Below are 13,381 nucleotides of genomic sequence, written 5' to 3' on the forward strand. Positions count from 1 at the left end.
TTCCCCGTCCACAGCCCAGATCAAGAACAAAGGTCGCGGACACTTCCCACAGGGCTGCTGCAGTCGCTCCTGTGATCTGTCCTTTAAAGGCAGGGCGAGAATATGCTCCCCTTTTTGGTAAACAAGCCATAGCTGTGCCAACGGAGTTGGTTTTGAGGGTGCCCAGAGCTTCCCCTTATTTTCAGTGACTTTAACTTAACAAAGGTTTTTCTCTGCATTATGCTTTTATTAGCTTAATTCTCATTCCAAAAGCTATGCTCTGAGGAATGTGGGGAGAAAACCCCACTGTGCTATTCCCGGGCTTTGTGAATACGAGAAGGAACAACAAAAGAGGGAAGAGATGTTTCACACGTTAGGGGCATGTTCAGGCGCCCTGAGAACCGAGCCACTTCATAAATGATTTCATTTAGAAACGGCCAGCTTGCGATTCAGGCATTCTTCAATGAGAAATACATGATTTGACAAACATGAAATGAAACCATCAAGCCCTGACAAAGTCGGAGGCAAAGCAAAACCGTGGCTGTGGGTGCCCTGTGCTTCCTCCTTCTTCACAAATTAGGCAGCCCGGTGGAAGGTGTTCCAGCCAGGTGCTGGTGTGGGGCGCTGCCTGGGAGAGGGATGTGCACCGATCATCAAAATGCACGCAGCTGGACTTATTCCAGACATTTAGTGACCCGCCCACCCCAACACACACAGGAAACTTGCCTTCATTTCTAGGTGTCTTTGTATGTAAAGCACAGCACAGATTCGGAATAAGCCAGACACAGAACAGGGCTATTAAGACAAAATGTAGGATAAAATTGTATAGAATTACACACACACACACACACACAGGTGCATGTAAAAACTAGTGACAATGGTATTAGATCAACACCTACGTTCATTCCCTGGTTTCGATACCGAGCTATAGCTATGGAGGGTATCACCCTTGGGGAAGCTGGGGGGAGGATAGCAGAACTCTGTTTTTGCAACTTTCTGTGAATCTACAATGATTTCAAAATAGTTTTTTAAAATGTCAAATGTGCTGGTTCTATGGCAGGTGTCCTCTGACCAACTGAAATACGTGGTTGCACGGGTCCTTTAAGTTCTCATCGTATGCAGAGCTGCTCTGGAGCAATAGCAAGAAATCGTCACAGCCATTGCTTCCCCAAAGACAGCTTGACAGAAACGAAGTCCCAGAGGTGACAAGAAGTTGACCACTAGAGGAAGAGCTTAGGGTATGTGTCCTTAAGTCACCCTGTCCCAAACCAGTCCTGTTGAAGACTGGAGGTATCAGGCAAGCATGTCCTGTGGAAGGGTCTGTTGCCACAGGCCCATGGATTTCTTCCACTCGCCACGCCTGCCTTGGGATCTGGTGACAGGAACTGTGAGGACCAAAGTTCCACCAGCTCTGCCCCTGGTCTGAGGGTGTCAGGTTTTAGGGTGCATCAGAGTCATGAGGGATGTGCTAGAATGCTGATTCCAGGGCCTTGCTCCACAGATCCTGACTGAGTAGATAAACTATGGGGCCTGGGAACCTGCATTCACAGCCAGAGCACTGCGTGATTCTGTCACAGATGGTTCTAGGCCCACACTTTAGGAAACACTACCTAGGAGCCTGCAGGGTCGGGAGAAGAGCAGGCAGGCACTCGGCATCCATGGAGCAAGGTGCTCCTCGTGCCCCTGAGAGAACTTCAGAGCCCCACTTCTCCACGTATGCCAGAGATCTCCAACCCCGGTGCCTAAGGGAGGCTGCAGGAGGGGACCGGGAGCCTCCTGCATTGGTCCTGTGGAGCCTGGGACCATGTGGCATTTAAGATAAAATGCATCATAGCTACTTTTTACTGTGTGCTGATGATAGACTAAGCACTCACATCTCATTTAATCCTCACAACACTGCCATGAGTGTATTACTCACTATCTCCATTTCACAGATAGGAAAACTGAGGCTCGGAGAGTTCCAGGGTTACATAGCTAGAAATCGACAGAGAAGGAGGCAAACTCAGCCAGGGTTTGCCATTCTGCGGTACAACCTCCCTGTCTGACACAAAGGCCCCTTCAGGTTCTCATCTCCTCCAGGACAAAGCATGCTGCTTAAAAAGAACAGAAACCTGGGGGTGCGGGGGCTGGGCAGAGGGGGAGGGGAAGAAGATTTTCCCACTCCTTGTCTCAGTGGCGTTAGCGCTCCTTTCCAACTTAAAGCAGATCTAAACCGCTCAAGGTCTCCCTTCCCTGGCCACTTTGTTCTCCCTCCCTTGCATCTTCCGTCCAATTCTCTCCTTATCTTTCTCCTCTCTTCCCCTTTCTGTTTTTCTCCTTTTGTCTCCAAAGCCCAAAATCACAGGCCCAGTGTGTGTGCTCCTCCATTTTCCTTTTCTCCCCACTGCTAGCAGAAGAATTTTCTCTCGCCAGCCTTTCATGACATGGGCCATCTGAAGACACGAGAATGCGGCTCCTAGCAGGGCGAATGACCTACCATTTTCCAGAGGACACTGTGGGATCCTGTTTGCCCGAAGGTTCCAAATATAATCCATGTTCCACTCAAGGCACACTTGATGGTCTTTGAAAGGGCGTTCAAAAGGCGGGACTGTCTTCAGCAGAGTGTAATTCTTTGCGACGGCGTGCAGCAAGTTTTCGTCCCATTTAACACTCGAGTCCCCGCCGCTGTGTTTGTGAGTGATCCAGGCGCGCAGTATCACCGCGGACACCGAGATGGAGTGTCTGATGAAGTAATCGTCTCTGTAAACCATAATGCTTGGAAATTTCACATGAACTATTTGTGTCCTGCTGGTGTGAAGATGCTTCTCGTTCTTCCACCTCTTTTTGTACACGGGAATGCTGCTTCTGAACTCGGATGAAACAACCGCCTCCAAATTGACAACACAGGGCTGGGAGCACAGATACTCCACCGAGACCTCAGAAACGTTGCGAACGTTCCCTTCAAAGACAGTAAAATAAATAAAGTCCTTGTAAGCCACGCTCTGCTCGGCTTTGGGTATCACTGATGTCGTCAGAGCGGTCTGCCTACCCAGGGACGGTACAAAATTCTGAAAAAGAGGGGAGAAGAAGTAAGAAACACAGAAAGATTAAAATTATCATAATAACAGATATGTGAATCACTATTTTTCCTGGGATAAAAAATATCAATCTGCATAAAGCCATGAATGTGGAAGAAGATAAAAGATGTCGAAACCACTACTGAACGACTGGAGAAAAACCAACAAGAACACAAAAGAGATCAGGCCACGTTCAACCCTCTCCTCGGACTCAGGAGCATCTGCTGATCAAAACGTGACTTTCGAAGCTACGTGGCGAAATCCCCGGAGCTGGTTTCCAAATGGAGGAGCTAGTTCACAACAAATCCAGCAGCCACTGCAGCGGCCTGAGAATGAAAGAGACACAACCCGGAGTCAGACATTTTCACACTATTGTCCTGACTTCACACGGCGGGTCAGATGCTGCCAAATCAAAGGCTACGAGAAAAGTTCAAAGTGCACCCTCGAGGGACCGTAACCGGGATGCCAACCTGGCTCGCTTTCCTCTAGTAAGTTCTAAGCCAGGACAAGCCTGCATCACGATGGACCAGCGGGAGGTTCCTACTGCTCCAAATCACACACGGGCAGTCCTGGACCGTGGACTGTGCTGTCCTTTCGCCATGGGTAACGCTACGTGATGCGCCAAGAAAGACTTTAGCTGCGTGTTTATCTGTCGTGAGACCAAGGCAATGTTCTGAGCATGAGGGGCTGGTGTAAGGGTGCTAAGAGCTCTTCTAATTACGGCTGTGTGACTCGGGTATCTAAAACACAACAGCAAAAAGGTCACTTTGGACCACTTCCCACCCCTTAGGGTTGCTATTTATCAAAAAACCAAAAAATAACAAATGTTGGTGAGGATGTGGAGAAACGGGAGCTCTTGTGCACTGTTAGTGAGAATGTAAATGGGGCAACTGCTATGGAAAACAATACAGTTCCTCAAAAAAATTAAATATAGGATTACCATATGATCCCATCCCACAATTTCACTTCTAAGTATGTACCCAAAAGGGGTGACGGCAAGGACTCGAAGAGACGTTTGTATACTCATGTTCACAGCAGCACTATTGACAGCAACCAAAACCAAGCCCAGGCTCTATCAGCAGATGAATGGATAGACACAACATGGTATATACCTGCAATGGAATATTATTCAGCCCTGAAAAGGAATGATATTCTGATATATGCTAAAATACAGATGAATTTTGAAGACATGATGCTAAATAAAGCAAGATAGACACAAAAGAACAGTAGGTATCCTATAATCCACTTATATGAGGTACCTAGGTAGTCAAAGTCACAGAGACAGAAAGTGAAATAGAGGTCCCCAGGGTCTAATAGGAGTGGGAGATAGGGAGACAGTGTTTAATAGGTCCAGAGTTTCAGTGATGAAAATAGTGCTAGAGATGAAAAGTGGTGATGGCTACACAACAGTGTGAATTTACTTAACACTGCTGAAACTGTACACTTCGTGGTTAAAATGGTACACTTTGTTTTATAAATGTTTTTTGCCAAAATTTTAAAGAAAAAAGTCACTTTGGTCTTCTCCCAGGAAAGAAGAAATAAGGACTCCTTTTTTCCAATGCTGGCTTAAAGCTACAGGAGCAGCGAAGGTGAACAAGGCATGAAGCCTGGGGTCAGGAAATCACAGCTATAAATAACAGTGACACAAGCAGAGCGTGGTCCCTGCTCCAGGCAAACTACAAACAAACCCAAAGGAACACAGCACCAGAAAGAGTAATTCTGAGTTGGGGTGTTAGGACAGGCTTTATGGAAGAAATGGTATTTCAACTGGGCTTTGAGGGATGAAGAGAAGTTCTTCAGATAGAGATGCGAAGGGAAGGCACTGCAAGTAAACAGCGTAAGTGGGGCAAGAGATAGGGAAGGGTAGGTGTATTCGGGGAACAGCGAGCAGCGATGTGGACATGGAGATATGGCATTGAAAAGACAGACAGGGTTTGGGCCCTAGAGAGCACTGAGTTCCAGTCCAAACAATGTGGACTTTTATTCTACTGACAGCAAAGAATCAATGAAGGTTTCTGCAAAAGGGAGTGTTTCCCTTTTAAAGCAACTGACATTAGAAACAAGGCTAACAATCCATTAGAAAAATGAGCAAATGACACAGTTCAAAGATAAGTGAATTCCCATTCATAGCAAAAGAAATGCAAATTGAAACTACACTGAGATACAATTTTTTAACCTATTAGATTCACAAAGATCAAAAAGTCGGATAACACCTTATACTAGCCAGAGTGCAGGGAAGCACACCCTCTTACGGATTGCTGGTGGCAGTAATCTCTACCAGGCCAATCAGGCAATACCTAGCAAAAGTATAAACGCACCCGCCCTCTGGCCCAGTAATTCCACCTATAGGAATTTATCCTACAAACACACTCAAATCTCTGCCAAATGAGTTATGCATGCATCAATTTTCACTGCAGCACTGTAATAGCAAAAGATGGGAAGCCCAAATGCCCATCAAGAAGGAGCTGGTTAAATAAATTATAGTACATCCATTCATGGAGTACTATATAGATATTAAAAAGAGGAAGATCTTCATGTACAGATAGAGGAATGATCTCTAAAGGGTTTTTAATTTGTTTTTTTTAAAAAACAGGTTCACAAATACCACTTGGGTTAAATGTGTGTGTGTGTGCACATATTCACTTGAATACACTCACCACCACTGGCTGCCCACATGGGTAAGGACAGTGTCACCAGGGGACAGGATGAGAGAGACAGATGCACTGTTTATTCTTCCTTATCTTTTGAATTCTGCATCCAGTGAATTTTTTTAAAAGGGGGAGGAGTGAGAAGCAAGCAGCCATGCTAAAGGCAAACGTGGCTTCTGCGAATCGCAGAGAGAAGAGGCAAAGGGCCACCGTTCCTTTTGATGAATCATGGGAAATCTGTGGGAAGAAAGGGGGGTCACAGTCCAAACTGTCTGCCCCCGCAGGGGGAGGTTTAATTGTTTTATGTTCTTGTTTATACTGCCAAATTACGAGGGGGCAGTAAATAAATATAAAAATAATCTCATAATTACAAGTAGAGAATGTCAGAGCGGATGAGCCCTTGGTGATGCGCCTGTCCTCTCCCGCATTCTGCAGACCACCGAGAGGTGACGTTCTCCTGCACCACCCGGCCGGTGGGTTAGCAGAGGCGAGCCCAGGAACCTGGCTCCTTTTCTTCCCTCCGCCCACCCCCACACTCGCCACCCTACCGCACACAACTGCGAGACGACAGAGTCCCCGACAGAGTCCCCACTGCCCGGCAGCCTGGGAACTCCAGGCTGAAGCTTGCTCCCACACGAACAGAGACGCGCCGGCATGCGCCCACGGTGGCAGTTCATCCGTCCCGCCAGAAGTGCCAAGAGGGTGCCCCCACTCTCAAGGGGTGACTCGAGCTGTGAGGCTCACGGCAGCGTTCCCCCCAAAGCCAGCGGTCACTGGTGCTGACGGAGCTGCTGCAGAAGAGCAGCGTGAGCAGCCAGCGCGCCGCCCTACCCCAGAGTAAAGCCCCAAACGCGCCCTCGCCAGATCCGACGGGAAGGACACGTTGCTTATTTAGGGAGACAACAGCAGCACAGAGTCCGGGACGTGCCATGGTATAGTAAATATCACACTGCGTTCTTTTCTGAAGAATGACTTAAAACCTCTTCCTCATTCTTGTCACCTATACCTTAAAAACTTACCCAGACCCAGCTCTCCTGCTTCAATTTTTTTTTTTTTGTCACATTTTTAATGCTGATGCTAGGAACTCCAGTGAAAATCTCTTTTTAAACAGAATGACCATTTGACTTCACCAGAAAAGTGCAGTTAATAGCAATCAAGCTCATTTTTACATCTTAATGCTAAAAAGGCACCGGTCCACTTTTCTCCGCTAACAAGCACAGCCCGCTGAGAGTGATTTGGTTTTGGCCACGCTCATAACATCGCGGATAAAGAAGGTATATACACACCTCACCATGCACCTCTCCAGAGCCTTCCCTCCAAATTCTGCCTCAGAGAAAATCTCTGTGTACTCATACGAAGATTACTTTATTTTCATCCATTTCAAAGACTCAGTTGCAGTAAAAGTAACCCAAGAGAGGTGGGTTTTAGACCTATGCGATCCACCCTGAGTAGGACAGTCAAATATGGCGCACTTGCCATGTGGCCGTCCCTGAGACGTGCTGTGAGTATAAAATGTACACAGGATTTCAAAGCATTAGTATATAAAAAAAAGAGGCTGTGAAATATCGCATTAATCATTTTTATATTGCTTGTATGTTGAAATGATAATATTTGGATACATCGAGTTAAATAAAATGTGTAATTGAAATTAGTTCTGTTTACTTTTTAATGTGGCTACTTGAGAATTTAAAATTACCTATATGGCTTGCATTTCTGTCTCCCCTTATATTTCTACTGGATGGTGCTATTCTAGATTTGAGGTCAGCAGACATTTTCTGTAAAACAATGGCCAGATGGTGAGCAAATATTTGGGGTTTTGCGAGCCACTCGGTGTCTACTGCAACTACTTGATTCTGCAGCATCAGCATGAAAAAAGCTTTAGGGACACACAACCGAGGGAACACATGGCTGTGGTCTGATACAACACAGTTGAGAAATACAGGCAGCTGGCTGGATTGGCCCGTGGGTTGTAGCTTGCTAACCACTGTCCTAGATTATCAAGCTTTCATTCTAGATAGAGTTTTGAAGAACACAAGGTAATAGAAGATATGTAAGGAGTTATCATATAAGAGAAATGGGGTGGATAACCCAATCAGCATAATTTCATGTATGTGTAGTTGACGGGGCTTGAATCCATATTCTTCTAAGGTTCCCTGATGGTGGGTGTTGACATCTTGCTATTGCTTCTTTCAGAAAAGATCTAAGTCAGTGAGAATGTGAAGCTGGGCTGGGCCGAGAGATGAAATTGCACTGACTGAGATGGATGATTCGAGAAATGTAAGAAGCCTGAGTGACAGCTTAAATACAAGAGAAGAGCAGCTTCAGAGCAACTTCAGGGATGGAGCAATGTTTCCCTAACACAATGGGGACATGCTGGGTCCAAAGAGGGCCCCAACATCACCGTAGGTGGCCTGTGCAGAGGGCGGTCTGCAGCCCCTGAGAAGGCCCTTTAGGGCACCTATGTGAAGAAGGAAGCCAATGCCTCGTGGGCTGGAGCAGACCCAGTGGGCAGCTGCCACGCCATGAGTTGTGGCCACCTCTGTTATGTACAAACCCAACACCGATTAGCAACACGTCACACTGTAAATATTGATTAAACTGAAGCCGATTTCCTGGCTCAAGTCATGTGTGTGGTTATAAGCTGCTTCCTGCCAGGAAAATAAGGCAATTAACTTGAAGAGTTTCAGCTACAGGCATGACACGTGTCCAACCTTCATAGGTATTTTCGCATGCCAGGTTGCATTAACATAAGCTAAAAATGTAACCACACGCTCCTTTGTTTAGAAACTATGAGGTCAGAGTCCACATTATTGTTACGTGCCTAGCTCCTAAGACAGAGCTTGGCACACAGTAGGAATCTAGTGTTTCCTGCTGAAATAAAGTTCTGGGCATGGACACTTCTGCCAGCTGCCTCAGTGGCCCTGGAGGTACCTGCACATAACCCAAAAGACCTGATCCAGTTTGGGAGCCCCCACTGCCCCTTTCTTTGCAGTCATAAGTTTTCTTACGAGCTTCCCCCACCCAATTCTCTACTTTTCCTCCTGCCACGTGAACTCCCGGCAAAGAGCCCTTACCTGTGACATCTCACTGGGCCCCAGGGGCCAGAGCTGCCCTAGGAGACTGTGAGGTCAGGGAAGGTGGCACCTTGGCACCCACTTTACTCATTTGGGGTGGACTTCCCCCAGCTATTTTGTCCCTCCAGACGACTGTCCTACATTCTAGAACTTTTTCATTACTCCACACCAAAAATACAAATTAAATTTTTAAAATTTCCCATCCCTCCACCCTCTGCTGGGCTCCCATTCACCTGCCAAGTTCATCCATGTTACTGTGATCATTAAAAAAGGCAGAGGTAATGTCACGTACCCTGGCATTTGTGAAGACAATGCCTTAAAAGCATGGCCCAAATGTACTGCAGCTCTAAGCAAGATATTTGGGGTGTGAGGGGGCATCTCTCTGCCCCTCAAATTACACCATTTACACAGCCACGTAGATGTCCCACCTAAAAGCTAATAATCTACTCCGCACCCAACAGAGCTGGGCTCCGAAAGATGCCCGGGCCCTCAAATATCTGTTTATACCAGATGTGAGCCCTAATCAAAGTCAAATTTGACAATGTCACGCACAGTCACCAAACACAGATTCCTTTGCCTTTGTGTAAGTGTGCATGTATTGTAAATTTTTTTAGAAAAGAAAGAAATGGGCCAGTTAATGTGTTTTCATGATAGAAGACCCAAAATAGGAGATCTAAATGCATTGAATTCAGCCTGGGAATCAAGAAACAGATGAATTTATGTATCTTCTGGATGGGAAAAAAAAAAACTATCAGTACTGCCTAAACTTCTTTTAGGATGACTGCATTTGATTCCTTTAAACAAAATCAATAAAAAGAAACTCTATTCAAATAACCCTCCCTTGTTCCAAAGAGCTGAGAAAACTTGGCTCTATTCTGTACATGGTCCACTCAGTATTTAAGGAAGGGACAGAGGGACTGGAAAATTTTAAATCACTCAGGTCTCACTGTGGGAAGTTCGTTTACATTTATACGTGCACGTGGGTAGGTCTGATACGCAGACAGTAACGGAGTGTCTGTGTTTCTCATTCTCGACCGTGCCAGCCCATTAGTCACCTAAGAAAACCCTGGCTCTTGAGGGCTTTCTTCTGGCTGGATCTCACTTTCCATAGGTCAAAAAGGTAATTGTATTGCCTTCGCAGGCTTATTGCTCCAATTTCTGCTGACTAGATACGTGCAAAAATTCTGTTTATGTCAACAAAGTATGCAATTAAGCAAAATGGGCGATGATGTCAATAAAGACTTCAAAATCAAGATGTGCCTTGGGAAACCTTTCCCAGTTGAGCACTGCTTCTCCCCACGCCCGAGAGCGGGCTAGAGAAACCCCGTCACAGTGATGACCAGTATTCCTGCTTGTGTAAGATCTACCCCCCTCGATACTATTTAACATGCTGTTTCTTTTTCACTCAAATCACAGAAGGGTGGCAAAGGCTGGTTTGGTTTCATTTCATAGAGTTTCTACTGTCTGCTGGGCATCGGGACAGACGACTTAAATGTTTTTTCGCACGTCTAACCCCATCCTCTCACACAGAACTTCTCAGAACTTCTCACGTCTAACCTAATGTGAGGGAGACAGCATTCTAGTTTTACAGCTAAGGGAATGGGTTGGATTCAGAGAGGGTAAGTAACCTGCCCAAGGTCAGCCAGCAACTAAAAAGCAGAACCAAAATTCGAATCCATGTTGGTCAGCAATAGTGTGCCTCTTGCCTTCCAGAAACACCCAAAATGGTGCCCTTGACTCACCCACTTGCCTTTATTACCTGTCACCATATTCAGGCGACAGGTGAGGGAATCTTGAGACTTACCTCATTCATCTTGAAAAGGTGGGGGGTGGGTGGGTGTGTTAAAATTCCATCGCGTCGGCATGGCTCGAGTCTGGCGAGGGGAAGCATCACCTTACCCACAAACGCACACGCCAGACTGAGCCACCTCCCTGGCACCCTCGAGCCCTTCGGGTGAGGAGGGAAACGGGGCTGCCAAAGCCGGATCCCACCAGCAATTCCTCACACGCTGCCCAGGCCGCCCGCCCCCGGGATCCTTTCTCAGGGGAAGGTGCCGAGCCAATAAACAGGGTAACCGAATTCACTTTAGGCTATTTATGGGGTACTTGGGGCTATCCATCTTCTCGGCAAACTGCTTGGGTTCTCTATTTCTTCTCTGCTACCTTTCCCCTGCCCTTTGCCAGCAGGCAGCCAGAAGAAATGGAAGGCGACGGGCAAACACCACGCCTGGGAGGTTTTAGAAGCTCGGTGAGGATGACCATGGAAGCTATCGGCTGATGTGAAATTTGGATATTGTCTCTGCGTTTCACATACTCATAGCCGCTCTTCCCCGAGCTGGGTAACTGCGGGTCTCTTCACCTGGTTTTGATCTTCTGTGTCCTGCACTGCACGCACAGTAAGGGGTTACCGCGTACTCCTGGACGGATAGCCGATGACGTGCGGCCACTTAAGGAGAATCCTGGACAGGACTCTATCACGGCCACCGTCGCCTAACTAGCCCCACATACAACTGTGCTGCTAATGTCCTCTTATTCCTTTGTCTTCTGGTTGTCTAACAAATGCAAATGTCTACCCTGGACACTTCACCTGTACAGCCGACATCAACACTGGCCATCGCGAGATTTATTTTTTTCATTTAAGAAAAAAATTACACCTTCCAGGCCAGAGTTGGAGGTGGACAGAACCACCTTCCGGGAGTGCCACTGGCACGGATGGAGCTGGGGCAGCCTCAGGCTGGTTCCTGCCAACCTGGGAGGGAGGTGAGCGCGGGTGGCGTGAGAAGACGGCAAGGGGGTGTGCTGGGAGGGTGGGTCCCGTGGGGAGCACACCGCCAGCACCAGTGACCTCAGCGGAGGCAATTTCATTACCCCTTGCTTTCGAGGCCCTCATCCTCTCTGAGGAGGCTCTCTGCATCTTGACCTTTGGTGACCTCAGAATTTTCTGGCAGCCACTGGAACCAGGGATCATCTTTTCAGAAATCTGTTTGGCATCGTTCCGTGACTTATCTTTCAGGCCTCATCACAATTATTCATGCTTTGGCAGTATCCTAGCTACAGTCACAGCACTGCTCCTGAGCCGAGACTGAAGGTTACTCTGTCCCAGCCGGAGGAGGAGGAAGGTACCCACCTCCTCGGGACCCCGAGTCCAGGAAGCACGCTTCCCACCAGGGCAGGGCTTAAACGCGGCTGTTGAGAAGCCACTCTCGACCACCACCCCTTGCGAACAGGCAGACAGGAGAGGGTAACACGGAACAGGAACTGGTCCCCAAATCATGGACAATTTGGCTTTGGAATGCATTCCAAGGCACACTCACAGGTTCACACAACTGCCTCCGGACTGTATAGGCCTTTACCTCTCCGTTACTGATGGCAATATTTTCTGGGCTTTACCTTTTTTTTTGTCTGTAACATCCTGCTTCTATGCTGTGGCCTGCACTTCCTGCTTTGTACATTTTAGATTGCTTTAGACATGACCTCACATCCTGGCCGATTGCACAGTAGCTCTTAATTGCCAGAGCTCTGCTAATGGCCAGAACATCGACATACCTAGGTAAGAGAAAAGTGGGTTCCAAGCAACAAAATGCAGAAGGCAATAAGCCAGCAAGGGCTCCAGCTGGGGCTCTAGAGGTGGACAGTCTGGTTTCCATCTCAGACTGTGCGTCCTGGGGCAACTAACTTAACATCTCTGAGCCTCTGTTACCTCACCTAAATAGAGACCATAACAGCTCCTATCTCATAGGGTTGTTGCTAAGATTGGTATCGGATAATGCCTATAAATAACTGAGCACAATGCAAGCTATCACTATTACCATTTAGGCTTCCAAATTACGGAATAGCTTTCTGCCTCTAGTGTCTACATATGCTGAGATCCTGCCCAGCTATTCTGTTCCATCTCTACCTTCCACCTGCCCACCTCATCCCACTGACCAGTCACTTCCTCCAGGAAGCATTCCTTGATTGAGCAGAATGCACACTATTATGCATTTGTATTTTTCTGTTTTATCATGTTTTTCATGTGTTTCACACAGATGTTTCCATTTTCCCCGATTCACACGTCAAGCTTCTCCAAGATCAAGAAGCTTTACCTTTCAGTAGGACCTCAGGGAACAAGCACATAGGGAGCAAAACCCCTAGACCTTTACAACCAAATGTTAAGACCTTTTGCTTTTGTTTCTCAGGTTCACAAAACCTTCTCGCTCCGTTGCAAAATGGCTCTCCTGTTTATCAAAGTCTTTCTTGTACAGCAGCATATCAGAAACTCATCTGAAGGAAGCACACAGTGGCAGGAAATCTGACATTTCCCCCTCCATGAGGTTCCAAAATCCATTCCTTCCCTGTCTGCCAAGACATTCATCCATGCTCTAGTTATTTTCCACATTACAGTATTTTCTGCAATCTCTCTTTCCAGGGCCCTCCTCACCACTTCACTGTGTCACTCTCGTATCTACCATGGCATCATTCTTCCCTGTCTGCCACCCCTCTCTCACATCCCCCTTGGTCCCTACAGAACTTTTGTACTTTCTTGATCATCTGTCTCTGTTCACACATCCCACGTCGGCCCTTAGGCTTTGCTCTTGTTACTCTGATTTCTTGAACTGTCAAGAAGTAGTCAGTCTTTGCCAGC

At 47.0% G+C, this 13,381-nt stretch overlaps 1 protein-coding gene across 1 annotated transcript in view; it reads right to left on the bottom strand.

The window, feature by feature from the left end:
• Positions 1-13,381, bottom strand: part of SEL1L3 (SEL1L family member 3) — a 103,053-nt gene that overhangs the window by 87,744 nt on the left and 1,928 nt on the right. The window contains exon 2 of the mRNA XM_076001150.1: positions 2,456-3,026. Within this exon, the coding sequence (XP_075857265.1) occupies positions 2,456-3,026 (571 nt within the window). The remainder of the gene's footprint in view (positions 1-2,455; positions 3,027-13,381) is intronic.

Source organism: Microcebus murinus, chromosome 3 (assembly GCF_040939455.1).
Source record: "Microcebus murinus isolate Inina chromosome 3, M.murinus_Inina_mat1.0, whole genome shotgun sequence".
In the NCBI taxonomy this organism is placed as follows: domain Eukaryota; kingdom Metazoa; phylum Chordata; class Mammalia; order Primates; family Cheirogaleidae; genus Microcebus; species Microcebus murinus.